Source organism: Phacochoerus africanus, chromosome 4, assembly GCF_016906955.1.
Source record: "Phacochoerus africanus isolate WHEZ1 chromosome 4, ROS_Pafr_v1, whole genome shotgun sequence".
Classification (NCBI taxonomy): Eukaryota; Metazoa; Chordata; class Mammalia; order Artiodactyla; family Suidae; genus Phacochoerus; species Phacochoerus africanus.
The window spans coordinates 77,087,353-77,115,187 of record NC_062547.1 but is presented as its reverse complement, the minus strand read 5'-3'; the positions used below and the strand labels follow the sequence as shown (position 1 = coordinate 77,115,187).

Below are 27,835 nucleotides of genomic sequence, written 5' to 3'. Positions count from 1 at the left end.
CATAACATGCATGCCCTCGTCTAACCCCACAGGCTGTGAGACAGTCCTGGGGTTTTCCGCAGCCCTTCAACTGGACACGTGTCCTCCTGTGGGTCAACCAGCTGGTACAAGGTCTGTGAGAGAGAAACCCAAACAACGGGCCAGTGGGGTGCTGGTGCTTGCTGTCTGCAGAGAATTAAAAACAGTAGGACAAGCACGGTGCCCCCCCCGCCCCCGGAGTGGGCACGTGCAATGTTGTTGAACACAGTCCTCTGTGGGTTTGATGTGACAACTGTGGTGATTGCTCTTGTTTTACCAAGGAACATGCAAGTTTCCAACTTGCCTGTTTTCATTCTTTATCCTTTAATAAACATCATCTCCTAGGTGACATCCATTTGGAGACTTCCCAGTACCGGACCCGTGAAGACTCGGCTCTGCGTGCTAAGATCCTGTCTGTAATCACCTGTGGTCTCCTCTACGGTGTTTCCGTCTCCAACCCAAATGAGCCCTGCATGTTCCTATGGGGACACTGTAAATAATAACTCCCAGGGCCCCGATGGGAAAGACATGATGGAAGAAACATCTTGAGTCACCCCGCTTCCGACGTTCCTGGTAACCACCTGGAGTTTTTATTTGTTTTCAAAGTAAAGCATCAAAGCAGCCCGGAATATTTGCTGGGCAAGTGCAAATGCTAGTGTCCACCTTAGACTATGTTGCTGAAGTTGAGGATCTTGAAAAGTGCAATGTTTTCTTCATTCTTCAAATTGTTCCATCAATTGTTTTAAAGCTTGAGAGCACATCAGAAAAACAATGTACTGTTTACTAAAGATTGTTCGATGATCGTTCCTGGAAACGATGTTGCAGCTTGGAGGAGGGGCTGCGGGAAATGCTGGCTCCTGTAGCCCCAGCTGATCCTATCTGCTGGAGTGCGACCTGCACTGGCCTCTCCTCCGCTCGGTGCGACGCCCCAGCCAAGCGGTCCAGCTGGCTGGGGAGTAGGTGGTAGGGCTGCCCCCAGAGAGCTCCGGGGAGCAGGAGGCCGGAGTCTCCCATTTCGAGACACATCCCCACACTGCAGTGAGGCGGAGGGGACCACCCCCGGCCATGGGGGACCGGGCTGCAGGCAACACCGGGAGCGCGCGAGTCCTTTCTTCCCCAATCCTGCCACCAGGGGGCGCACAGGCCCCACGCCTCCCTCCAGAACCGTGCCCCACTTTCCCCGCGGGAGGGACAGGGGGTTCTCCCGCAGGACCCTTGTTGCAGAAGACAGGACGCGGCTTTGGTGCTGTTGGGTCCCTCGGATACAGAAGGCACTCAATAATTACTCTTTGGAAGAATGCATGAATGAACAGAGGGGCTAGGGAAGGGGTCAGGAAGAGTGTGGTTCCCATGCTCAAGGCCCAGAGGGGCTGAAAGGGAGGTGTGGATGGGGAAACTAAGGCCCAGAGAGGGGCAGGGCGTGACCCGAGGTGACCTGCAAGGTCAGGGGCTGAGCCCATCGAGACCCCCATGTCCTGCATCCCCCTCATACGCCCACCATCAGGCGCCCTAGAGAAAACACAACCACAGATGGTACAGAAGAGAGCAGACTGTCCCGGAACCACTCTGTTCAGGGTGGGAAGGCAGAAGGGAGGCCCCTCGGGAGGTGTGCTGAGCGAGTGTGATACTCCACCCACCTCCCATCCACACATGACCTAGGCCTGCCCCTCCCGTCTAGAATACATAAGGAGACAACATCCAGGACATATGAGGACAGGGCACAGGCGGGCGGGGGCTCTGACCTGACTGCTTGGCTGGGGGAGGGTCCCTTGAATGGCCTAAGACAAATGTGTGGCCCCCAAGTGGCATGGGGAGGGGTCTTGGGACCTCTGAAAGCCCCAGCTACCCCAATCCTCATATATTCCTGGTCCTCACTGTCCCTTGGGGTTAGACACGCTGGGGGCAGGTGGGGGCTGGACCTGGAGGAGGAGGTGTGTACATGCAGTGAGGATGAGACTGTGGATCTGATTACTGGAGCATCTGGAAGTGTCTGTGGCCAAGAATGTGGAGCTGGGGTGCCCTTGTATAATTTAAAAAAAAAAAAAGGACTTGTAAAAATTAAATAGGAATAAAAAACGGGTGAATAGCAGCACTGCCTGGAGGAAACCCTCCGCCCAGATTACTGAAGCTGTCAAGATTAACTCCGAACCTCCTGGGAGCCAGGGCAAAAGCGGAAATTGGGACGTTACAGTGCCTGGGTAGGCATGTCTTCTAGGGGTCATGCCTGTTTGTGACAAGGTCTCAGCATGCAGAAGGGCACCTGTGTAAGTGGCAGTGAGAAGAAAGAGACAGTATCAGGGAGTTAAATGGTGATGAGCTTCTTGGTAGTCAAAGCAAGAAGGGAACTGATATATTACAACGTCTCCTTCCTTAGGCATGTCTTCCTCTGGGCCATGCTTGTATGTGACAGAGTCTCTAAGCAGATGAGGGAGAAGCCAGGGGATTAAAAGCAGACACAGTCTCTGAGGGTAACATAGCTCTGAGTTTCCTGACAGCCAGGGTGAGAGAGGAAATTAGAGTTAAAGAGCAGATTCAGTGTGTCCTCAACAGTGCCTGCCTGCTCATGACCGTGGCTCTGAGTGCAGGGTGTCTAAGTGTGTGATGGGGAGTCACAGAGCTGCAGGTGGGAGACAGTTCTTAGCTCCCTGGAAGCTAAGACAAGAGGGGAAACATGATACCCTGAGCCTAGTCAGCCAAGTGTGGCTGAGGCCTGGTCTGGGGACTCAGAGAGGGCAGTGCCGGGCAACCAGGCGAGTGCGGCTGTCCTCAGCAGGGCTCCAGGGCCGGGCGTAGCCAGCATGGGGGAGCAGCAGCCGGTCCTGAGTGCCATCGGGACTGATGAGGCGCTGGGCAGCCAGCAGGTACTCGCGATGGAGGGCCAGCGGTGGGCAGGGGCAGCGGCTTGGTGCCCATACGTACTCCAGGGCCTGCAGAGGCGAGCGGTTCTTGTAGATGAGCTGCACGCGAACCTCATAGCGGGTCTCCTGGGCCTGGCGGAGGCGGCCCAGCACACGGGCCCGGAACACTGTGGGCAGGGTGGTGCTGAGGCCGGTTGGATGCTCCACCCTGAGCCCCATCCACACACCCATTGCCAGACGAAGAAACTGGGGGTCAGCTGAGGCCCAGGGTTAGGGTCAGATCAGGGAGCAATGAGGGCTCAGGGGTCAGATTAGGGAAAAGGATTCGATCAAGGAGTCACATTAGGGTCAGAAGGGATCGAGTTGGGGTCAAGTCAAGGAGTCAAGGTAGTCAGACCAGGGTCAGAGGTCAGCAGGGCAGGGGTCAAATCAGGTCAATTAGGGGCCAGGTGAGGGTTGAGGTCAGGGGCCTCTCACCAAAGTCGCTGCCGCAATAGTGGAGCAGCCGGTGGGCACGACCGCGGGTGTCGGGGCAGGGTGGGCAGGGCTCTGTGGGGGCAGTGCAATCAGGGACACAGGCCTCACCCCCCTGCTCGTCCCCACCCTGGCTGTACCCCACCTCACCTGGGGTGGGGATCAGGGTCCTCGAGGGGATAACAGTAGGGGCTGGAGGAGGCTCAGGAGGCTGAAGGTCCACCTCTCGAGGTTGTGGCTGCCGCAGGGACCAGCCCAGGGCCTGTGCCTGTGCCTGGAAGGGGCCGTACCGCTCCCGGGGGAGCCAGAACTCGAACTCAATGCCGGGGTTGGGCTCCTGCAGGAGGACCTGGGAGGGGTGTCACACACTAGGGAGCTGCTGGTGGCCCAGGCCCTCCCCACATCTACCCGGCTTCCCTCTCTGACCCTCTACCCAGCCTCCCAACTCTGACCCTCCATCCCCAGTCTTCCCCCAGACCCTTTAACTCCACCCCCTGCCACGTGCCCAGAGGCCCTCTCAGAAGTCAGCTCATACCTGCAAAAGCAGATCTTGGGAAGTGGGCCCGGTGGCGCGCAGCGTCTCCTCTGGCCCGGTGGCGGCGCGGGTATAGACCACGTGGGTGCCCGCCGCCTCATAGGTTCCGGGCGGGCTGACCACCCAGTTGCCGTTGAGCACGTAGTACCCGTCAACCCCCATCAGCGCTGCAAGGGAAGGGTCAGCCCGGGCTCCGCAGAACTGGCCCGACCCTCCTCCCGACCCTGGCGTGCCCCTCCCAGGGCCTCAGGCTCCCGACTGGATCTGGCGGCCAGCAGAGCGCCTCCCCCCTCGGACCCTGCGATACCCAGGTGGTTCCGGCTCCGGTGGGCTGCACGGATGTGTCTGGCGCCCTCAGGGATCAGGGTCACGTTCCAGTACCCCGCAAAAGCACCTGGGCAGAAGGGAAGAAGGATGTTAGGAGTAGGTGGAGCGGTTTTTCTGTTCGTTTGTTTGTTTTTTTACTTTTCCCCTATCTGAGGCATGAGTTCTGGGCCAGGAATAGAACCTGTGCCACAGCTATAACCAGAGCCAAAGCAGTGACAACACTGGTTTCTTAACCCGTTGAGCCACGAGGGAACTCACAGGCGGGGTGTATTTGAAGGCTGATTTGAGGATTAAATGAGATACATCAGTAAAAAGGTTAGCCAAGGCCCTAGTCCTCTGAAAACGCTTCCTAAAGGGTTGGAGCTGGGATTATTGTCGCTTAAGTGCGGCAGTGAAAGAGTTAAACCCCATCCCTTCTGGGACGGATGGGACAATCTAGTAATGACCAATCAGAATGATGAGCGAGGAGGGCTGGGCCGCGGACTGCCCAATAGCACGGACTTCGTTAAAAGGCCCACTCTGGGAGAGCGCTGGACGGGGTTACCGGCGTCTCGGAACACGCGCTGCACGAAGAGGCATGAGTCATTGGCTCCACCACAGTGGCCGCATTGGTCCTCCCGGGCGTCCGAACCCAGCAAACCATCACAGCCCGCGTTCTAAAGGGATGGGGAGGACAAGCGCGCCATCAGAGGTGGGGGTGGAGCCTAGTGGTGGGTGGGGCAAGGGGCGGGGCCTTGACAGGGGCGGGGCCTAAGGGAGACGGCAGGACCACCACTAAAAGACTGGAATTGGGGGGCGGGACCTGGGGGAAGAAGTGGGGTGGAACTTATGGTGGACGGGGATGGGGCGGGGCCTGGAGTCCTTACCAGGCACCTGCCAGCCACACAGAGTCCCTGGGTTCCTGGGCTGCAGGGGGTACCATCCAGCACGCGGCCGAAGCTATGATAGAAGTCATGCCCCTCTGCCAGGCAGTTGAGGTCGCACTGGTTGGGTGCTGGGGACCAGAGGAGTCATTGAGGTGAGGGACCTCTGAGTTCCAGCCCCCTCTTGCCAAGCAGCCACCCCCTTGGGTAGATGAGGCCCAAAGCCACACAGAGGTTGAGGCAGAACCAGGACTGGCTCTTAGGCATTCTGCTTCCAGTTCCCTGGGACTCTCCCAGGCAAGTATCCTGGGCCTGCACTCTTTTGTTCATTCATTCATTTATTCACTGTAAGTCCTAATATGGGGGGGGGGGGTCCTTACCTGGTTGCATTATTAACATTGTGACGTTCTGCCCTCATCTTTTTATATATTCATTCTGCACACTCTCATCGAGCACCTACTATTTTCCAGACTATGTTCTAGACTCTGGAGTACAACCGTGGGCAGAACTCACTCAGCTCTTGGGCCTTGCACCCAGCAGGTGCCCAGTAAAAAGTATTTGCCCGATGCTGCTGAGTCCTGCATATCCTAGGTGTGCTGCTGGCTCTGCCTGGGACTCAGTTTCCCCTTTCCTCTTTGCATGGCAGTGGGGCATATGGGCAGTCTGATCACGCTCAGGCCCACAGCCCTGATCCCTGCACCCCTACCCCTTCAAGTTCTCTCTGGCTCCCAACTCCCTGAAGCTGGCTGGCAGACCCTGCCTGGAATGGAGCCTGAGCTGGCCAGGCAGGCCTCTGTGGGGGTGAGATCATGACAAGTTTCCTCCAATTCTTTGGGTGAAGGGAAAAAAAAAATCCATGAGGTTGACGGATGGAACTTTTCTCCATTCTAGGATTTTCTTATCTGTGTCTGCTTCCACCATGGCGTCTGAAGCTGCCTGTTTCCCTTAAATCTGGAGGTGTGCTGCCCCAGGCACACAGTTATATAACTCGCTATTTTCAGCACAATGTGGCAACATTTCCTGCTAACGGGATAAGTTTGAGAACTTAATAAGTTTGGCCTCTGGGTACAGGTTCCAAGTCAATCTTCAGCCTGGTGTTTGACCCTGTGCAGAATAGAGCTTGCTTCCCTTTGCCCCTGCTTCACATCTCACACTTGCTTTCCTCTCTTCACTTCACCAACTCCTACATATCCTTCAAAGCCCCAGTGCTAATGCCCCCTTCTTGCAACCATCCAAGTCCTCCTTTTTTAGGAGCCATTTTTCCCTGCCAGCTCTGAGTTGTTCCTTCACAACCAACAGGAGGGTAGCCTACTCACCACCATAAAAGGGCACCCATTGGTAAGTCTTCTGCGTGCCCAGGACTGGGTGGCTATTGTAGAGAGCACACTGGAGGTCTCGGAAGGGCACAGCCCCTGGGGGACAGTCCTGAGGACAGAGATGGATGAATCAGAGGCTGGGTCTGAGAACCTGGCATGGTGGCACACATATTTGGGGGCCTGAGTGGGGAGGCAGAAGGGCTTCAGAGAGGACTTGGCCTGGGAGGTGGGTGAAACTTACAGGCAGCTGGCAGAGGCGGTACTCATGGGTGTCCCCCCAGCACAGCTCTTCCTGGGGAAACCTACAAGGAGCAGGGCAGCCAGACTGTGGTCAGGACCTCCAGGAACCCCTTCCCAGAGCCAGCTTGCCCACTTGTCCACCCTCGCCAACCCCACCCACATTCCAGCTGGATCAGCGGGATTAAAAGGCACAGCATGTGTGGGCAGGCCAAGGGTGCGGCCAGGGGCTGGGCCAGGCTGGCAGGAGAGGAGGGGCAGGGACCCCCCTCCCATCCCACCCAGCTGAGTCCTAGCTGGCTCATCACCGGATGCATCGCCGGCTGCGCACGGAGAGCCCTCGTCCGCAAGAGCTGGAACAGCGGCTCCAGGAACCCCATGGAGTCCACTCGCCAGGACCCTACTTGGGGAGAGAGAGGCACACTCAGCCTGGAAGGACTGCCAGCTGGGTCCCCAGGCCCACTCCCCCTGGGCTCATGTCCCCCTTTACCTGAGCATTGCCCCCCAAACCAGAGTTCAGGAGGGTCCACAGCAGGAGGAGGTTCTGGAGGGGGCAGGGTCTGGGGGAACAGAGGGGCACAAGAGTGGAAGTGCCAGCAGACCAGGGGCTGAACCCCAGCTCTGCCCTGACTGGCTGTATGATTTTGGACAGTAACTTAACCTCTCTGAGCCTCCCTTCTCATCTCTGAAAAATGATGTGATAATAGAACCCCCCAATAGGGAAGTTTTGAGGGGTCCATAAGATTAGGTAAGGATGCGTGGAGCCTGGTACAGAGAGAAAGAGCTCAAAAAATTATTGGTTGTTCATTGCTTTGTGCACCCGGTAGATGCTTATTCAACCTCTGATGATGGAGGGAATCAGTCCAGGAGAGTGCACAGGTGTCTCCAGGGTGCTGGGACTCTCACCACTCCCCCACCATCACTGATCCTACCTTCCAGTGGGGCCAGGAGCCAGGCGCTCTGCTTCCCTGGGCCTCAGTTTCCCCATCTGTGCAGTGGGGATGAGCTGGGCTCAGTCCAGGATTCTGAGACCTTGCAGAGGGTGTGGCAGATGGGGCTGGGTCTGGTACCTGGCAGAGGACCCCAGCAGCCGCAAGCCTCCAGGGCCCCCTCAACTCCCAGAGCTGCAGCAGCAGGGAGCTCTGGGATTGGAGGAGGGGCCGGGAGGGGTGACCTGGCCCTGGTCCAGTGGGCGCCTCATGGCCTCATGTGCACGGGGTGTGGGCCAGAGCCCCAGAGGCGCCTGTGGAGGGAAAGGGGCCAACAGTGAGGATGAGGCAGGGAAGAGGGTGGCGGCGGGAGGTTGGCTGGGAGACTTTGCCTCCCTGGGCCTCAGTTTCCTCATCTGTCAGGGGAAGGAGGAAGTCACTTGCCATCCCCATCCTCTGTGTGACCGTGGCATTGATGCAGAAAGAGGGCGGAAAGTGGCTGCCTTGTGAATCCTTTCTTGGCCCAGGGCCAGGGAGCCCAGAATTCATCAGTGCCCCAAGGACCGAAGGACATGGTGGAGTCCTCCAGCCCTTGAGGTCCTGGGCACCTACCAGAGGGAGGAAGACCAGGCCCCACTGGACCCTCTTGAGCTCCAGCTTCCCTGCTTATCTGGCTCTCCTAGCTATGACATTGGAACCTGGGGCACCAAGGGTCTGGGGCCAAGGTGTCTCCAAATGCTGAGAACCTGGGGGACTGCAGGGTGGGTCCCCCTCTGTGAACCAGAGCTGTGCGGCCAGCTGCATCTCTGAACCCTAGCCCTGGCTGGCCCAGGAAGTACAAAGAGGTCTGGACAGGAGAGCAGAGATGTGTGTGGATGTAGGGGTGGGGCTTGACCTTCTGACACCTGCTTACCACTTAGAGATGGCTTGTGGGGTGGAGGTCTAAACGATGCAAAATGAGGGGCTAGAAGGACCACCGTTCCCACTCTCCAGAGCCCCCTGCCTGAGGGGCAGGACACATACCCCTTTTTGGTTGCACCACGGACTGTCTGTCGCTGTGACCTCAGGACAAGCCACGCCTCTGGGACTCAGTTTCCCCAGGAAGAAGTAGGGCTGAGTTTTCTCCCACCCTAGGGATTGCTGCCTCGCCATCCCTCAGCCTAGGGAGAGGAGAAGACGCCGCTGGGGTAGTGGGGGGATAGGAAGAAGGACTTACCGGCTATGTAGAGCCCAGGCGGCGCCTCCTGGCTCCCCGGGCTGCCCCTGGGCGAGCGGAAGCGGCGGGGCCCGCGAGGAGGGGCGGGAGAGCCCGGGGCAGTCCCTCCCACCCGGCCTCCCAGGGCGCGCCCCGGCCGGGGTCCAGAGGGGCGGCGGCCCCGTGCGCCCTCGCGCGGCCGTTGCGCGCCTGGCCGCCGATCTGCGGCAGGGGACTGCCCTGCACGCGTCCCGGTCCCCCAGAATTGCGGCCTGAAGTCCCAGCGTCCATGTCCTGGTGACCTTGGCAAGCCCAGGGCGGGGGGGGGGGGGCACGCGGGGACTGACCGCCCCTACCCCCACCTCGGGGCAGCTATTCCGGGCGCCGCGCTCAGGGCCAGGGAATGTGCGCGAACCGAGGTCGCCCTGCTCCAGCTCCTGGAGGGCGCTGCCCTCTCTCCAGCGACGCCCAGATCGCGTCCCCACGAAGGTCCCCTTTCCTGGCCACTACTCCCCACCTTATTCCTCTCCCTACCCCTCCCTCAAAGTCACCCTACTCAGGAACCAGCGCGCCTAGGTTCCGCTCTTAGGGTTCCTCCCACAGGTCCCGACCAACCCCAGCGCAGGGCCCCAGAGCACTGAGGAGAAGCTCAGCCCCAGGGGCCGGGCGCGGGGGGCGGAGAGCCCCCTCCCAGCCCGGCACATTCCCGGGCGCTGCTGTCACCAGAGGACGCGCCCCACCCCGACTCCCGCCCTCCCTGCGCGCCCCGGGCTGCGCGCCGCGGCTTGGGAACTATACTCGGGTCCAGAAGGTCCCCCTCCCACGCGGCTGTGGCCCCACCATTCCACGATCTCAGGTTCTCCATTCTGGCAATGGGGCCGGCGAGAGTCTCCACTGACACTTCCAGGTGGATCTCAGCTCTTTGAGCGGACGGGCAAGGACAGAGCTACCACAGGTCTCCCCACCCACCACCTACTCTTTCCTGGTTTTAGCGCGCCACCTCCATCCCACGCAGGGATGCAGCCCCTTCTGCTAGCCCCTCTTCCCTGACTGCTCGCTGTCGCCCCATGATGCTGCCTGGCCAGATGGGGGCACCAAGGGAGGATGGATGAACTGCCCTTCTGTTCCCTGGGCTTGGCCCAGGCTCAGCTTGAGTGCTCCCTTCTCCTGGAAGCCCGCAGTGGGGTCTCCTCGCCCTGACCACAGGGAGGGGGCGTTGAGGTCCAGCTCCGTCTGTGCTTAAGCCTGGAGCAGCTCAGAGCAGGGCCACCCATTCAGCACGTACTGAGCACTTACTGACCCTGTGCCAGGACAGCTCTGAAGAGCCCCACCTGGCAGGCTAGTGAGGGAGGCTGTCCCTCAGAAGAGGATAATGTCACCTTCTCATCAGGACGCTCTGAAGAAATAGCTCAGGCCCACTGCAGATGGGGTGAGGGGTCAAGGAGGTAACTGCCAACACGAGGTGGGGGGAGGGTACCCCAGGAAGAGGGAACAGCAAGTGCAAAGGCCCTGAGGCTGGAATAAGGGACAGTGGGGAGCTTGGGGTAGGTGGAGCAAGTCGCCTGAGTGGGGGCGGAGATGCATCAGAGAGGGCCAGGGGGGTGGGAACCGTGGGAGGTGGGAGAGGATGCTCTTTTGGAACGGCTGCCCCTGGCACGGGAGTGGGGCCTGGAAAGCAGTAGGGAGGCAGCCGCAGGCGTCCTGGGGGTGTGGGACATGGGGAGAGCAGTGGGTGGCTCCCAGCTGTTTGGGGGTGGAGTTTGAAGGCCTTGCTGACAGATCCCATGGGGGGGGGGAGGCGTTGGGAGGAAGCAGCCAGTGAGGGGAGGTGCCCCATTTGCTGAGAGGAGTGGGCTAGGGGCAGGGTGGGCTTGGTGGGGGCGGGGACCAGTCCGGAGGTCACTTCACAATGGGTCTAGGGTGAGACAAAATAGAGACTGAGAGTCCAGGGGCCATGTGGGTGCACGCAGGGCTGTTTAGACTCATGGATGAGGTCATGGGTATGAGTGTGGACAGAACGGGACTTGGGCCTGAGTACCAGACGCGGGGGTGGGGAGCGGAATGGGTGGGTGTGGGAGGAGGGCAGGCAGAGTGTGGTAAGATTCGGTGGGAAAATGGACCAGAGCCAGTACATCAGCATCGATGGAGGCAGTCGGTGACCTTGGCAAGGTTCAGCCTGGTGGGACAGGGCTGGACAGAGGATGGCAGGAAGGGTCGTGGAGCCTGTGAGTGCAGGCACCCTCTGTAGAGCACCTACTGTGTGCTGAGCTGTGGACAGGGGCCTGAGCAGCTCAGAAATAATCAGGCTTGCCCAGGAGCTCCACCAAGTGGACAGTCACATTTCCCCTCAGAAGTGCCTCACTCCCCAAGCCCCAGTCCACAGTGCTAAGGCAGAGTGCATACAGCAGGCACTGTGTGTCCTGCAGGGAGCTATACAGAAGCCACTGGACCCTGCAGGGGGTGTATATACCAGGCATTGTGCTCTGCAAAGAGTACATTCAGCAGGTGCTGGGTCCAGCATGGAGCAAGCATATACCGTAGGCATGATGTTTTGTAGGGAATGTATGCAGCTGGCACCACATCCTATAGATATGGTGTACAGCAGATACTTTGCCCAGGAGTGTATACAATAGGTACTGCACCCTGCAGGCAATGCATATAGTAGACACTGAATCTCCCAAGGAGTGCAGACAGTCAATGTAGCCTGCAGAAAGTGTATGCAGAAGTCACTGCACTTGTGAGGAGGGTACTGTGTCCTGCAAGGGGTGCACACAGCAGGCATCATGCTGTACAGGGAATGTCTACAGCAGGCTTTGTATTCTGCAATGAGTGTATACAGCATTCCCCGTGCCCTACAGGGAGTGCATACAGTAGGCACTGTGCCTTGCGTGGGGGCCCTGGTGTTTATGAGATTGCCAGATGCAGATGAGGTGAAGGTGTGGAGTGTGCCTGCCCATGGTCCCACCCCAAGCCTTTGCTTCTGGCATGTCTCCAGCCTCCTGCCCCCAGCAGGACATAACTCAGCTGAATCCTGGAGTCCTGGAGGAGGAGGCTGAAAGCTTGGCTCAAAATACCTGGTGCAGGTGGAGGGTGTGGCTGTGAGGCTTGGAGGCTCCAGGTGTGGTGGCTCACCCCCTCAACCCATGCCCTGCCTGGACCCAAACCCAAGGTTGGTGGGGGTTCCCCCCCACACTGAGCTCCAGCCTGGACCCCATCCCTGAGGCCAGGCCAGGATCAGGCCATGTGGATGCAGGTCCTGATGGATGTAGGTCAGCCAGGCCCCTGCTCCCTCTGTGGTCTCATAGCCCTGAGTCTCACCGTGCCCCCACCCCCAACTCCCTGCACTCTCCTGTGATCCCTCAGAACACTCCAGCTTCCTGAGTGACAGGAAGGGGGAGACTGAGTGGGAGGGGTCCTGCCACTTCTGCACCAGAACCCAAGTCTCTGGAGCTGCCCAGCTGTCCCTGGGCATAAGCATGAAGAGGGCCCCAGCACAGCCAGGGGTGCCCATGTGAGCTGGGATAGTAGTGCTTCTCTGCCCCAAGGAGATGCCAATAGAGGCAGGAAGCAGAAAGGGCCAGATTTCTGAGGCAGTTGTTTGAGTCCCTGGATTGAGCCATACCTGAAGCAGTCAATCCATTTTTTTTTTTCATTTTAGCAATTTTGGATTTCTATGACTTCTAATCAAGAGGTCCCCACTAATAGGGAATAATGTCCTTTCCATCACCCTCACCCATGGACAAGTCCTTCTTCCTAGGCCACTGATCCTGTGATGGTGCATTTCGCCTTTACGAGTCACCTTTGCCTTAGAGTCCTCCATATCTGATGGGGCACCCCTAGCTGCCCCCACGAGAGGAATCCTCATCTGCACCTCATGGGTCAAGACATCCAGTAGGAGCAGGGTGAGGACCAGGCCCAGAGAGGAGGCCTGTGTCGCTGGAGTGGAGGGAACACAAGGCTGGAGGGGGCAGAGGCCTTAGACAGCCAGGAGCATGGGAACCTTACTCAGAAACACAAGTGCTTGGTGAGAAAGTTAGAAAAGCTGGAGTTCTCCTGTGGTGCAGCAGATTGGTGATCTGGCATTGTTACTGCAGGGCTTGGGTCACTGCGTGGTACAGGTTCGACTCCTGGCCTGGGAACTTCCACATGCTGTGGGTTTCACAAAAAAAAATTAAGAAGTTAGAAAAGTCATGCACGATCTGATATCGTTTATATGAAAGAAAAAGTATCTATGTTAGCATAAACTCAGACAGGAAGTGGATGGGAACAAACCATCATCACCCCGATGATCTTGGTGTGGGGGTTAAGGGTGACTTTTAGTTCCTGCCTTTTAGGTTTTAATTTCTTGTAATCTTTTAATTCTGCTTTTTTCTTTTTTTTTGGAGGGGGGGGGGGATCCCCCAGCATATGGAGTTCCCAGGCCAGGGATCAAATCTGAGCCACAGTTGGAACCTAAGCTGCAGCTGTGCCAATGCCAGATTCTTTTTTTTTTTTTTGTCTTTTTGCTATTTCTTTGGGCCACTCCCGCGGCATATGGAGGTTCCCAGGCTAGGGGTCGAATCGGAGCTGTAGCCACCGGCCTATGCCAGAGCCACAGCAATGCAGGATCCGAGCCGCGTCTGCGACCTACACCACAGCTCACGGCAACGCCGGATCGTTAACCCATTGAGCAAGGGCAGGGATCGAACCCGCAACCTCATGGATCCTAGTCGGATTCGTTAACCACTGCACCACGATGGGAACTCCCCAATGCCAGATTCTTAACCCACTGTGCTGGACCAGGGATTGAACCTGTGTCCTAGTGCTGCAGGAATGCCCCTGATCAAGTTGTGCCACAGCAGGAACTCCTAATTCTTTTTCTCAAAGAGAATTTTTATTTTGGAATTTTTTTCTTTTCTTTTTAGGGCTGCATTCGCAGCATATGGAAGTTCCTGGGCTAGGTGTTGAATCAGAGCTGCAGTTGCAGCTGCTGGTCTACACCACAGCAGCACCAGATCCGAACCACGTCTATGACTTATGCCATGGCTCACAGCAACGCTGGATCCTTAACCCACTGAGGGAGGCCAGGGGTCGAATCCACATCCTCATGGATACTAGTTGGGTTCAGTAGCACTGAGCCACAAGAAATCCCTGGAATCATTTTAGATCTACAGAAAATTGCAAAGATATTATAGAGTTTGTGTAAATTTTGTCAGCAGTAATATAATGACCCCACCTCCAAGATGTCCACATCTTGGTCTTGTGTGCGGCCTGTGGACGTGTCCTCTCATGTGACAGAGGGCACTTTGCAAGTGGGGTTAAGTTAGGCCTGGATTCCCCGGGGGGCCCAGGGTCATCATAAGGTCCTCATAAGAGGGAGGCAGGAGGGACAGAGGCAGAGAGACAGGAGATGCCGTGATGCTGGCTGTGAGGATGGAGGAAGGGGCTGCCAGCCAGGGATGTGGAGCCTCCAGAACCTAGAAAAGGCAGGAGGTGATTTTTTCCTGGAGCCTCCGGAAGGACCAGCCCCGCCTGCACCTGGGTTTTAGGACTTCGGACCTCCAGAACAGGAGATGATAAATGTGTGTTTTCTTTTTTTTTTTTTTTTTTTTTTTGCCCCTTCTAGGGCCGCTCCCATGGCATGGCATATGGAGGTTCCCAGGCTAGGGGTCTAATTGGAGCTGTAGCCACCAGTCTACACCAGAGCCACAGCAACACGGGATCCGAGCCACATCTGTGACCTACACCACAGCTCACGGCAACGCCGGATCCTTAACCCACTGAGCAAGGCCAGGGATCGAACCTGCAACCTCATGGTTCCTAGTGGGTTCTCTTAACCACTGCGCCACAACGGGAACTCCTAAATGTGTGTTTTCTTAAGCCACCAAGTTTGCAGTATTTTGTCACCTCTAAAGAACTGACATTGACATTAGCATATTACCACGACTAATTAATAATATTAGTCATTACACTTCCTGTTGACCAAACTCCAAATTTTATTTGGATTCTACCAGGTTTTTTTTTGTTTTTTTTTAACTAATTTCCCTTGTCTGTTCCAGGATCGCATCCAGGAACCCACACAACATTGGGCTAGTTCTCTCATAATTGGTCAAAAGACCCAAGCAGATGAAATAGGGATTATTCTTGTGGAACTCTGGCTGGTTCTGATGCCCACCCAGCACTTTACAAGCAGCCAGAGTCAATGTCCCTGAACAGAGGCTGAGACGCCGTTCAGCTGAGAACACTGGGGAAAGAGTTTCCACCTGGGGGAGCAGTGCTCACTCGGGACCCCAAGGATACCGCACCCAGCAGCTGGATCTGGGGCAGCTCAGGGAGGGTCTGGACCTGCCCAAGACCTGCTGTGGGTTAGCGCCTACAGGGGACACACTGAGAAAACACACAACCTGTCTCTTGGTGGAACCCCCAGTCCCGTGGGACAGAAACCAGCAAACTAGCAAGGAAATAACATGATTTCGGGTTGTGAGGGTGCCCCAAGCGTGTGGGTCACCCTTGGCTGCATTCCAGAAGGAGCCACTGGGTGAAGACTAGGGGACAAGGAAGGTTTGGGGAAGAGAGAATGTGCCATGAGCTTGGTATGGGATCTTGGACTGATAGAGAGGCCAGGGTGACTGGACCAGGATGAGTGAGTGCTTGATGGGGGAGAGGGGGGCATTGGGGCCCTCTAGCAGCCTTGTGGATGATTTGGCTCTAGAGGGCTTCTTGCTGGAAGGAAGAGATTGGACTTCCTGTCCCTGGGTCCCAGAGCATCCCCTGAGTCCAGCTCTCAGCCATCCCCCAGTTATGTGAGACTTTGAGGGCCCAAACATATCATGTCCTCCAGCCTGGCTGTAGCTGTCCTCAATGCTGCTGATCCTGGCCCTGGCTTCTAGGGAGGCTGCTGGGTATCTTCAGCTCCACCTTTTCTGCACCACCCTGGGACTCCCTGCCAGGCATCTTGAGGGCAATGTCCCCAAAATTGCACTCTGGATCCCCCCTCTGGCCCTGTCCACCCCCTCGCCCTGGCTGTGTCCTGGTATCACAGGTCAAAGGGAAGAGGTCGGAGTGGCTGAACCCAGGTAAGTTTCTGCTGAGGTCCCCCAGTGCCCTCACACACCTTCCTGTCCCACCTTTCAAACCATCACTGTCCAAGCTGCAGTGAGGACCATGTGGGAGCCATGCCAAGCACAGTGTACAGGTCCACCAACATCCAGGGTGGAGGCCTCAGCCAATGAGGGGCAGATGCCAGGGGGTCGATGCATCCCTTGCCATCCCCGTGGGCAGGCAGTTCTAGGAAGGATCTGCTCAGGGGCTCCCAATGGTCACCAGGCCCCATCCTGCCTCATCCTGCCCAGCCCAGCCCCTCCCTCCTGCTTTTCAAATCAACTCACTGCACTAAACCCTTGCTTCAGGCTCTGCTTCTGGTTGGAGGCCAGACTGAGAGAGGGAGGAGAGGCAAGCTGCCCACGTCAGTCTCCTGCTAGCCTGGACCACATCAGCCAAAGAGAGTGCAGGAAGGGGACAGGGGGCCTCTGAATGGAGCCTGGGCTCCAGGAGAAGGAGGAGCCTCAAAGGGAAAGGCGAGAAAGGTGGGAAAAAGCCCACAGAGAGGTGTTCTCGAGGACAAAAGAGGACAGTGCTACTAGAAGAAGCTAGTAACAACTGGTGCTGGGAGAGGCCAGGGCAATATTTGTTCTTGGAGGATGGATGCTCAGGGGACAGGGCACCCAGGTGCAGGCGCCCCTGCCCCCCAGCAAGGCCAGCCTCCAGGCAGTGGGCAGCTGAAGTCATGGGGTTTCTGGAACACAGTGGTGAGGTCCCCTTCCGCCCACTCTGCTGCCAAGGCTGGTCCCCAGGGAACTTAGAAGGCTGGCTGAAGGCTCTCAAGTACAGGCAGGAGGGCATTCACTGCATTTCAAAGTCCAGGAGGCAAGAGGCTAGAGAGGGATCCAGGAGCCAGGTTGAGTCACTCCTGGCCTGCCTGCTTCCTCCCTGGTTCTGGAGGGAGGGGGCTGTGCCCAGGCCATGTGCCTGCCTCCCCCAGGGAGCCTCTCTAGTCCTCGTGCCCCTGCGCTGTCTCAGCAGCCAGCCCTCCACCTGAAGCAGGTATTTTGAGCAAGGCTCCACGGCGCTTCTCCCAGGAAATCTGCTGAGTCTGGGGAGTTATCTCAGGTCAGGGAAAGAACAGGCTGGAAAGGAGTCAAACCTGTGGCCCAGAGTGCAGGGACTCAGGGGGCCGAGTGATCAGGCCAGGGTACCAGCCCACGGTACCCCAGCCCCTGAGCCTGTCAGGGGTCAGCTTGGGAGAGTCACATAGCCCTATTCAGCGACCCAGCGCCTGCTCCTTTGCAAAACTGCAACCCTGTGTTTGCCATACACACGGTGCTTCAGTTTGCTCATCTGTAAAATGGGGGTGTCAGCCCCCTAACCCTGTGGTTTTTGAGGGTGGGGAATCTAAGATGGCTTTCACTTTTTATTGTGATAAAATATACAATAAGACAAAATTCACCATCTTAACTATTTTTTTTGGTCATTTTTGTTGGCCGTGTACACAGCATGACAGTCCCAGGCCAGAGATTGAACCCACACCACAACAGTGACAATGTCGGATCCTTAACCTGATGAGCCACAGGTAACTCCCATTCTTAACTGTTTCTAAGTGCACAGCTCAGCAGCATTAAGCACATTCACACTGTTGTAGAAGCATCCCCACCATCATCTCCAGAATTTTCTCATCTTCCTAAACTGAAACTCTGTCCTCATGAAACATCCACTCCCGCAGCCCCTGCCCCACCATCTCCTGCCTGTCTCTGTGGATCTGACTCCTCTAGGGACCCCCGGAGTGGAGTCAGACAGTCTTTGTCCTTCTCTGTCTGGCTTCTCTCACTGAGCATCATGTCCTCAAGGTCCATCCACATTGGAACAGGTGTCAGAATCTCCTGCCTTTTTATTTATTTAGTTAGTTTTGCTTTTTAGGGCCTTGCCCTCAGCATATGGAGGTTCCTACACTAGGGGTTGAATTGGAGCTACAGCTGCTGGCCACAGCAACACGGGATCCAAGCTGAGTCTGTGACCTACACCACAACTCACAGCAATGCCAGATCCTTAACCCACTGAGCGAGGCTAGGGATCGAACCTGCGACCTCATGGATGCTAGTCAGATTCGTTTACTGATGAGGCATGCTGGGAACTCCATCTCCTGCCTTTTTAAGGCTGAATCATACTCCTTTGTAAGAAGGGAACACAGTATGTTTATCCATCATTGGTCAATGGACACCCAGGTGGTTTCCACCTTTTGGCTGTTGTAAATAGGGCTGCTATAAACAACTAAGCTTTTTATTTTATTATAAAGTTTTTCCATTCCAGAGTGCTGGGGGGAAGTGTTCCCGCCCAGGAGGGTGCAGGCTGTGAAAGGGAGGTCTCCCCAGGCCCGTGGTGGAGGCTCAGCCAGAAAAACAGCAGGCTGTGGGGACAGGGGGAGAGCTGGTGTCTGCAGAGGGTGTCAGCTGACAGGCCTGCTGTGAGGTGCTGGGCCAGAACTTTGGATTTCTTTCCCCTAGGAAGCTTCTGGGAGTCCAATGGGCTCAGCCGCCTGCCCCAGCCTAAGTGCTCCTCATGGGCTCCCTGGAGGTGGGGAGAAGAGAGAGGCCTGGGGTGCAGGATGGAGGTTGGGCAGGGGCTCAAGACAGGTGACTCTGACTTGCAGGTGCCCTCCTGAGCCTCAGTTTCATCATCTGTAACACGGGGCTAAGAACAGCACCTACCTCAGGGATAAACCACTGCCAGGAAGGGGCCTGGCTTTCTCAGGGTGGCCTCCGGAAGCTACCCCGATCCTCAGCTTTGGTTAGGTCTGGGTGATCTCCTGTTCAGAGTTTCATAAGGGTGGGGCAGGTCTGTCACTGTCTCTGCACAAATACCTGAATTAGCAGGGCAGCAGAGCTGTGCTACCGACAAGGAACTGGCTCCCTGCCCCTGTGGGTTCCAGGGCAACAACGATATGCTGGCTCAGACCCACGGACCCCAAGCTGCCTTCCTCTGTCACACTGCACCTGGTTCTCATTAGCAGGGACTTGGGATCCTGGCCCCCTGCACTGGCCCGGAGTCCTTGGCCCTGGTGCTGAAGCCGCTCCCCTGCAAAGGTGCCAGAGTCTTGCTCCACCAAATGCACTGGGGCCCCCTCAGAGTCTCCCGTGACCTTGGTGCCCCCAGTGGACATGCCAGGAGGGCATGTGATAACTCACAAGGTGTTTCCTATCCCTGGTGGCTTGGCTGGGCCAGACTCTGAAATCTGGCCTCTGGAAAATTCCGAGGCCTGATTCCAGCCACAGGGAGCCCTGCTCTCCCCTCCCCATGCACGGGGTTATGTAACATTCGGGAATTACAACGACCGAAGTAGCTTCCAGAGGCAGTTGCATGGATTCAAATCCAGCACTGTCCCTTCCTGGCTGGGTCAGCAATTTAACCTCCCCGGGCCTCAGTGTGTTCATCTGTAAAATGGGGACAAGGCCAGTTTCCAAGCATCTCAGGGCTAGTGAAAGGCTGACGTGAGACAATGCAAGGAAAGGGCTGAGACCTAGTTCTGGGGCATAGCTCAGATGCCCCACAGTTCCCCAGGGACCCGAGACTGCCCATTTGTCCTCCATCCCACTGTATCCTTGGCTGCCCAAGTCAGGAGTCACGACCCCCAGTATCTACCCATCAGTCCCCAGATCCTGCTCCTTTTTACCACCGAGTGTCCCTCATATATGCCAGCCTTCCAATCCCCCTCCCCAGCAGCCCCCAGCCCCAAAGATGCTAGGCGTCTTCCTCTCTCCTCCTCTGAAACTTGCTTTGCCCTGCACCAGTGCCAGGATGTCCAAGCCTCATATTGTCATATGGGCCTTGGGGACCCACTTGCAGGGAGGACCTACCCTCACAGGAATTCAGAACCACTGGACTCACGCCTCAGGCACCCTTTGGGGAGAGCCCTGCCAAGCCCTCACTCCTCCCCTGCCCTTCCCTGCGAGGCCTCCAGAGAATGCGACAATCCCTCTGACCTCAGTTCCCCCACACAGAGAAGTGGGCGCGTTGACATTTGGGAGTTTTGGCTGGAGGCGCAGGGTTGCAGAAGCAAGCGGGCTGAGTACGTGCGTGGGACCGGCGTGTGGGGCGCCAGCTCCGCTCTGGTCCCTGGAACTCCCGCATTCCCCGCACCCCGCACGCCCACGCGCCCTCCCCCTCCTCCCGCGCTGGTCTGCCCTGGACTCCACTCCTCCGCCCTCAGCCAATAAAATGCACCCAGCAACGCGCTGCCCCCAGAGCGCACTGTGCGCTGTGCTCCCGGCCAGAGGCTGAGCCAGTGACCAAGCCGCCAATGCCCAAGCCGAGCGGGTAGGGGATGGAGCCCACGCAGCGGCGGCGGTGGCGGCGCAGTTGCCGCCCGCTGGTCTCCGCCTTTCTGCGCGACCCGGGTTCAGGGCGCGTATACAAGCGCGGGAAGCTGATCGGCAAGGTGGGGACCAACTCCGGACCCCGAGTCCGCGGCGAGAGGGCCAGGCCAGGAGAGGGTCCGAGCGGGACGGGGTGCGCGCGCAATTGTGAACTCAAAGGAGCCAGCGTGCGTCCCAGCTTTTGTCTCTGCGTGTGTGGCTTGTCCGCGCGTGTTTGGGGGCTGGCATGGGGGGACGCCCGGGTCTCTGAGGTACAGGCTATGTGGCGCGCATTGTATGGCAGGAACCAGTGTACGGCGCGTCGTTCTGTGTCGTTGGTCCTATGTCCAGGGTGTGGATGTGCGTCTGAATGTTAAGTGTCTCAGAGCCGGTGTGCGGACCCAGACTCTTGTGCCCCTGTGTCTATGTCTGACTGTCATACGTCTATGCTTTCAGTGTCCGGGCACTGTACTGTGAGGCCAGGTAGTGTATTTGGGGTCCGTGGGCAGGTATCCAGGAGTGGATGTATCTTTGTGTCTGAGTGTATGTCTGCGTGTTGCGTTGCCTTGGGTGTCCAGGTATGAGAGTGAGAATGTGAGCTGTGCATCCATGCATCTCAGCGGTGTGTGTGTGTATGAAGAGATCTGGCCATCTGTCCTCACACCTGTGTCCACGCATCTACTGAACACGTGAATCTCCTGCCCTGCAGGGCGCCTTCAGCCGCTGCTACAAGCTGACGGACATGTCCACCAGCGCTGTGTTTGCGCTCAAAGTGGTGCCTCGTGGTGGGGGCGGGGCTGGGCAACTGCACCCCCGCGGCAAGGTACGGCTCTGTGCACCAGTGCCCAGGGGCCCTGTGAACAAAGAGGGTCCCCAGAGAAGTCCTTGCTCTCAGGGTGGGGGGCACTCCTGTGGGGATAAATAGCTCAACCGTGCACACCTGCCTGGTTTGTACACGCGGGGCCCTGCCCGCAGGTGGAGCGCGAGATTGCCCTGCATAGCCGCCTGCGACATCGCAACATTGTGGCTTTCCACGGACACTTTGCTGACCATGACCACGTATACATGGTGTTGGAGTACTGCAGCCGCCAGGTGCCCCAGGGATGGGACAGAGAGGAAGCCATGTCCCCCTCCATATCTGCTATGCTCATCTGTGTTCCCCCACATCTGTCCTTACCTGTTTCTACCTGTTGGCCACACCAGGTTCACCTGTGTTCATTCTTTATTCACCTGTGCCCACCTGCCCACCCAGAGGTGCTCTTTTGGTGTTGTTGTTGTCTTTTTAGGGTCACACCCGAGGCATAGGGAGGTTCCCAGGCTAGGGGTCGAATCAGTAGCTCCCAGCCTATGCCACAGTCACAGCAACGCTGGATCCTTAATCCCTGAGCAAGGATACTAGTCAGGTTTGATAACCACTGAGCCATGACAGGAATTCCCAGAGGCTCTCTTGACTCACCCAGGCACACCTGTGTCTGCCTGTTGCCCCTCCTGCACTCAGCCATGCTCACCGGCCCAGTTGAACTTGTGCTTTCAGAGACCCCCTGGAACTCGCTTTGCCCACTTAAGTACACCTGAGCTCACCTGTGCCCAGCATGTACCCACCTTGCATTCCTCTCTTGCCCTCAAGCACACGGTGGCCCATCTGAACCCCTGTGCTCCTCCTTGGGCTCTGAGCTCACTTTTGCCCATCCCACAACCAGCTACATCTCCTGGGCCCAGCTGAGTTACCTTTGCCTTCTTGGGTCCCTGGAACTCACGGGGCGCGCGGGGGGGGGGGGGGGGCTGCCTAACCCGAGCTCACCTGTGTCTCCTCGGTGCTGGCAACTGCACGCACGGGACCCCTGCAGTCGCTGGCCCACGTGCTGGAGGCGCGGCGGACGCTGACGGAGCCGGAGGTGCGCTACTACCTGCGGGGCCTGGTGAGCGGCCTGCGTTACCTGCACCAGCAGCGCATCGTGCACCGGGACCTGAAGCTCAGTGCGTGCTGGGAAGGTGCCTGGGGGTGGGGTGGGGGTGGGCGGGACGGCGCGGGGCGGGGCTTCTGCCCTCACGCCTTGCCCCGCCCCCTGCAGGTAACTTCTTCCTGAACAAGAACATGGAGGTGAAGATTGGAGACCTGGGGCTGGCCACCAGGGTGGGGCCAGGGGGCCGCTGCCACAGGTGACTGGGAAGCTCTGAGCAGGCTCTCGGGATGGGAGCAGGTGGGCCCAGTGTAGTGCGGGGGTCCCTGCCTTCCTGAGCACCTCTTCTGCCCCCAGAGTGCTCTGCGGGACGCCAAACTTCCTGGCCCCCGAGGTCGTGTCCAGGAATGGGCATTCTTGTCAGTCTGACATCTGGGCTCTGGGCTGCATCATGTGAGTGACCCTGGAAGCCCCAGGCCTGGGGAAGGAGGGCAGGACTGTCCAGGCGGGGCCAGGTGTGGGCAGGTGGAAGGAAGGATGCACAGACAGGTAAGGACAGGTGTCACTATGTACAGGGGAGATTGAATGGGAGGAAGGCAGGGACGCAAAGGGTGTGTGCAGCTGGGGCAGCAGGAGAACCACCTGCTATCGTTTGAGCATGCAGGTGTGAATAGGGCACATGGGGGACGTATGTGCAAGGGAGGACAGGTTTGAGCGTGTAGAGAGGCCTGGACAGGTATGTGCAGGTGGTAGGTAAAAATCAGGCTTATATACCGGTATGGGGCACATGCAGGAGAAGAACGGGTGTGAGCTTGCATACAACGAAGCTGATAAGGTATGTGCAGGTGTGTATATAAGCCAGGTGCAGGCAGGTGTATAGACAGTTCCAAGTGTCCTTCAAGCAGATGGGGATGGCCAGGTGAGAGCAGATGTAGGGCAGGTATGAGGAAGCGGGCATGAGGCAGGTACAGAGTGGGGAAGTGTGGACATGTATGGCCAGATATTTGCAGGTAGGTATGAGCCAACCCTGGACCCTAGGACAGATGCCAGCAGGCACCCAGGTTCCTGCCCCCACCTGGTGCAGGTACAGAGTGCTGACTGGCGTCCCTCCCTTCGTGGCGGCACCCCTGTCAGAGATGTACCAAAACATCAGAGCTGGCCGCTACCCAGAGCCTGCACACCTGTCACCCAATGCACGCCGCCTCATTGCCCGCCTGCTGGCACCCGACCCGGCTGAGCGGCCCAGCCTGGACCACCTGCTGCAGGATGACTTCTTCACGCAGGTGGGGGGTGTCAGAGGCCGGGGCCCACCCTGGGCTGCCCTTTTCTGGGGTGTCTCCAGAGGCCCCCAGGTAGCCAGGAGCGGGATGCTGACCCCAGCTCCCCACTCCAAAGGGCTTCACCCCAGACCGGCTGCCTCCCCACTCCTGCCACAGCCTGCCCATCTTCGCCATCCCCCAGCCTCTGGGCAGGCTTTTCCGGAAGGTGGGCCGCCTGCTGCTGACCAAGTGGCGGCCACCCTGTAAGTACCATATCTGCCCCTGCTCACCTGCTTCTACCTGCCCAGTGCCTGCCCTGCACCTCACACACCCATCATACTTCCTACCTACTCTGAAATGTCACATCCATAGCAGAGGTGGATGTGGGTGGCAGGTGCCCCTGCCCCACATGGGGCCAGCCTCTGCCCCCCAAATCCTTGTGCCTCCTGCAGGCCCCTTCACTCCTAGGGAGGCCTCAGATCCAGGAGAAGGAGGTCTCGACCCTGACTCCATGGAGGCAGGCAGCGAGGTGAGGCGCAGGTTGGGGACACCGTGGAGAACATGGGGGCGACTGCACAGCGAGGCCGAGCAGAGGGAAAAGTCAGGGCATCTGGAGGGGAAGGGGGGGGATGTCAGAGCCCTCCCAGGCCTTTCTTGGAGGCTGGGGCTGCCCCCAACCCTTCCTGCTCCATCACCAGGCCTCCTTGTCAGTGAGAGGAGTTCTGAGCCCCGAGGATCCCATCCACCTGCTCACACAGGGGACCCTCCGGAGTGGCCCAGCGGGTAAGCAGACTCTCCACCCTTGGCAGGAGTTGTGGGTGGGGACTGAGGATCTAGCAGTGGGGGGGCAAAGATCCACAACTTTCCCACCTGTAAAGTGAGAGTGATGATGGAATCCTGCTGAGTTTAAAATAAGACTTGCCTGGAGTTCTTCTGAGGTGCAGTGGGTTAAGGACCTGGTGTTGTCACTGCAGCGGTTTGGGACACTGCTGTAGTATAGGTTCCATCCCTAGCCCGGGACCTCCCAAATGCTGCACGTGGCCAAAAACAAAAACAGACTTTCCTGGGTGTGAGAGCTTGGGGTAGGGCTGGTGGGAGGGGCCCCGTATGGTGGGGGCCCAGGCCCGTTCCCCTCCCACAGAGATCTGTCTCCCCAGGGCCCGACAGGAGCCCAAGGCAGGAGGTAGAGGCGGCCATCAGAAACCTGCGGCTCTGCTTGGACTCTGGCCCCCTAGGTAGGAGCCAGATCCCACCCCAGATACCACCTGGCCTTGAGTGATTTTTACACAACAAATTTTATTTTCCATTATTATTTTTTTAATTTAATTTTTTTTGTGTGTGTGCTTTTTAGGGCAGCACTCACGGCATAAGGAGGTTCCCAGGCTAGGGGTCGAATCGGAGCTGTAGCCACCGGCCTGCGCCACAGCCACAGCAACTCAGGATCTGAGCTGCATCTGCAACCTACACCACAGCTCACAGCAACGCAGATCCTTAATCCACTGAGCGAGGCCAGGGATCGAACCTGTAACCTCATGGTTCCTAGTCAGATTCATTAGAATTCATCTGCGTTGCCATGAGCTGTGGTGTAGGTCACAGATGCAGCTCGGATCCTGCATTGCTATGGCTATAGTGCAAGCTGGCAGCCGCAGCTCTGATTCAATACCTAGCCTGCAAACTTCGATATGCCTCAGATGCGACCCTAAAAAGCAAAAAAAGAAATAAAAAATAAAAATAAAAATAAAGCAAAGGCTTACAGTGTTTTGGACCTTACACGCTTTTCAGATTTACTTACAGAGGCAGCTGTGACCTCAGTGTCCCCCAGTCCTTCCATTCAAAGCAAGAGTTGTTTTCTACTCTTTGGACTTTTCTGTCCATCCCCTGTGTCACTGCAGTCCCTCTGGCTGGCCGTCTAGGACCCCTGCTCACTTCACTTCCTCCTGTGCCCAGCCATGCAGGAACCCCCAGGAGAGCAGTGGCCAGTCCTCTGGGCCCCCAAGTGGGTGGATTATTCCAGCAAGTATGGGTTTGGCTACCAACTGTCAGATGGGAGCAGCGGTGTCCTGCTTCGGGATGGCACCCACCTGGCCCTGTGCCCCACAGGGGGGTAAGTCATGAGGTTCCTGTCCCCTGGGAGGGGCAGGCCCTCCCCCTTGCCTTTCTTCACTTTTCAAGCATTTCTTAAGCACCTACTGTGCACACCTACAGGTGCTCACTGCTTGGTGAGAGAGAACACTGCTAAACAAATGAATTACTAAGTTGATTTCAGATGGCAGTTTTCTGACAGAAAATAAATGGGTGTGGTGACAGATTGAGGGGTAGAGCAACTCTCATCAGGGTCCTTGGGTGGGCATGAGACGCCCAGGCCAAGGGCCCTCACAGCTGGCAGCGCCCTATGCTCAACCCTTAGCCAAGTCTACTATGCACCTGACCGGGGAAAGCTGGAGACGTTCGCCCTGAGGGATGTGCCCAGCCTGCTGGGTGCCAAGCTGGCCGTCCTGCAGCTCTTTGCCAGCTACATGCAGCAGCGTCTGCGAGAGGTGAGGGCTGGGTGGGGCTGGGTGGGGCTGGGTGGGGCCGGATGATGGGGACCCCAGGGGCCCTGAGGCCCAGTGTCTGGGTCTGTCCGCAGGAGAGGGGCCTGCTCACACCTACCCAGCCTGCTGGCCCAGGCCTCTGCCTTCTGCGCTTCCTGGTGTCTGAGCAGGCCTCACTGCTACTCTTCAGTGATGGGACGGTACAGGTGAGCCAGGGCCCCCTAAACAGGCATGCTTTTAGGGGAGCCCCAGGAGACAGCTGGCTCCTGTTGTGGGGGGAGGTACTGACCTCTAAGTATAAAGATGACAAAATCAGAAATAAAGCATGATAAATAATGACACATATTGGAGTTTCCCTTGTGGTTCAGCGGTAACGAACCGGATTAAGTATCCATAAGGATGTGGATTCGATCCCTGGCCTCGCTCAGTGGGTTAAGGATCTGGCGTTGCAGTAAGCTGTGGTGTAGGTCGCAGATGTGGCTTGGATCTGGCGTGGCTGTGTCTGTGGTGTAGGCCGGTGGCTGCAGCTCTAATTTGACTCCCAGTCTGTGCACTTCCATATACTGTGAGTGCGGCCTTAAAAAGAAAAAAAAAAAAAAAAAAAAGGCAAATGTCGCTTGGATCACTGTCCTGTGTGGCTGTGTGGTTACCTGTAATAGCTGTCAAGATGTCATTTAATTGCAGAGTCAGTTTGAGGTTGAGGTTTTCCTAAGCAGCCCTGGCAATCTCTGAGACAGCGTGGCCAGTCCTAAAAGAGATTCCAAATGCAGCAGTAAACAGCACCTCTCATTTTAAAAAATTGTTCTGATTTTATTTTACAGTAAAAACTCCTTGTCTGTTCAGAGCCGAGTGCCCTGACCTGGGTTGAGTCTCAGAGAGAGAGGGCTGTCTTTAAAAGGCCCACGCCTGGGAAAACTGGTCCTCAAGGGCTAGGGCTCCCCAGGGCACAGGCTGCAGAGTAGGAGGTCCCCCTGGGTGGCCGAGGGCAGGGAACTTCCCCTGTGGGTACAGTACAAGCCCTGAGCTGCCACTCTGAGGCCTGTGGGCAGGGCAGCCACTGCGACTCAGGTCAGCAGACCCCCAGTCCCCTGCCCACTTGTCTGCTGAGGGCTGGGGCCCCTTCTCCCCTCAGCCCTGCTCCTCCCACATTGGCAGGTCAGCTGTAGCCAAGACCAGCCTCAGTTCGTACTGAGTGATGGGGGCAAGGAGTTGGTTCTCACCATCTGGAAGCAGGGCCAGCCCGGCACCTCCTACCCGCTGGGCGTCCTGCAGAGCCACGGCTGTATCCCAGCCACCCGCCAGCACCTTCGGCATGCCATCCGCATGCTGCAGAGCATCTAGCGTCCCCGAGGGTCAGAGTGGACCTCTGCATGTTGATGCCCAGGACCCAGGCTCCATTTCTGCCTCCTCTCATCCCCAGAGGAGATGTCCTTGGGGAGAGCTGGGGGAGCCCACGCGGGGTATGGGGGGTGGGGCTGGGGTCCTTGCTTCCTGGCCTGACTGTTCAACCCAGACTTTTGTTTGGATTTGTTCTTTTTTTATTAAAGGAATCTTGACTCTGCAGCCTGCCGTCTGCTTCTCCTTGGGGGAGTTTGAGGCACTTTGGCAAGAGGGCACTCAGGAGTTCCCGTTGTGGCTCAGCAGGTTCAGAACACGACGTGGTCTCTATGAGGATGTGGGTTTGATCCCCAGCCTCACTCAGTGGGTTTGGAAATTGGTATCACTGTGGCTGTGGTGTAGGCCGGCAGCTGCAGATCCAATTCGACGCCTAGGCTGGGAACTTCCATATGCCATGGGTGTGGCCCTAAAAAGGAAAAGGGCGGCGTACTCAAACCCAGGCATGATCTTAGGCCCCTGCTCCTTGTGGCAGAGGCCGGGATTTTCACCAGCACAGACAGTCTTACTAGGGTGGGGTTCTGCCCATGGGAGACCTGGGGGTGGGGGAAATGTGCTCGGAGAACAGGCAGCTCCAGGCTGATGGAGACCTAGTCCTTAGGCGCAGGAT

General features: G+C 57.5%; 2 protein-coding genes across 12 annotated transcripts; one reads left to right on the top strand and one right to left on the bottom strand.

The window, feature by feature from the left end:
* Positions 1-577: 577 nt before the first annotated feature.
* On the bottom strand, positions 578-21,998 carry ADAMTSL5 (ADAMTS like 5). 6 transcript variants are annotated; one of them, XM_047777703.1, is made up of 14 exons: positions 9,115-9,271; positions 8,581-8,717; positions 7,561-7,871; positions 7,119-7,188; positions 6,937-7,028; positions 6,633-6,693; positions 6,392-6,500; positions 5,079-5,206; positions 4,757-4,868; positions 4,193-4,279; positions 3,886-4,052; positions 3,501-3,699; positions 3,354-3,425; positions 578-3,043 (listed from the first exon to the last, which is right to left on the bottom strand). In XM_047777703.1, exons 3-14 carry the CDS (start codon positions 7,614-7,616, stop codon positions 2,742-2,744), a joined length of 1,455 nt encoding a protein of 484 aa, XP_047633659.1. In that variant the 5' UTR covers positions 7,617-7,871; positions 8,581-8,717; positions 9,115-9,271; the 3' UTR covers positions 578-2,741. The 6 variants fall into 6 exon arrangements, with proteins under 6 accessions (XP_047633659.1, XP_047633661.1, XP_047633660.1 ...); XM_047777705.1 differs by lacking the exons at positions 8,581-8,717; positions 9,115-9,271 and adding an exon at positions 8,774-8,890 and having other exon boundaries at positions 7,561-7,616; positions 7,699-7,871; XM_047777704.1 differs by lacking the exons at positions 8,581-8,717; positions 9,115-9,271 and adding an exon at positions 21,938-21,998.
* Positions 19,977-27,393, top strand: PLK5 (polo like kinase 5 (inactive)). Of its 6 annotated transcripts, none has more exons than XM_047777701.1 (15): positions 19,977-20,219; positions 20,846-20,959; positions 21,112-21,228; positions 21,984-22,113; positions 22,209-22,296; positions 22,395-22,490; positions 23,122-23,320; positions 23,433-23,559; positions 23,749-23,825; positions 23,995-24,079; positions 24,454-24,531; positions 25,244-25,400; positions 25,704-25,833; positions 26,021-26,036; positions 26,986-27,024. In XM_047777701.1, the coding sequence occupies exons 1-14, from the start codon at positions 20,106-20,108 to the stop codon at positions 26,021-26,023; spliced, it is 1,515 nt and encodes a 504-aa protein (XP_047633657.1). In that variant the 5' UTR covers positions 19,977-20,105; the 3' UTR covers positions 26,024-26,036; positions 26,986-27,024. The 6 variants fall into 6 exon arrangements, with proteins under 6 accessions (XP_047633657.1, XP_047633653.1, XP_047633655.1 ...); XM_047777696.1 differs by having other exon boundaries at positions 19,980-20,219; positions 25,926-26,036; positions 26,986-27,393; XM_047777697.1 differs by lacking the exon at positions 24,454-24,531 and having other exon boundaries at positions 19,979-20,219; positions 25,926-26,036; positions 26,986-27,393.
* Positions 27,394-27,835: the final 442 nt, after the last annotated feature.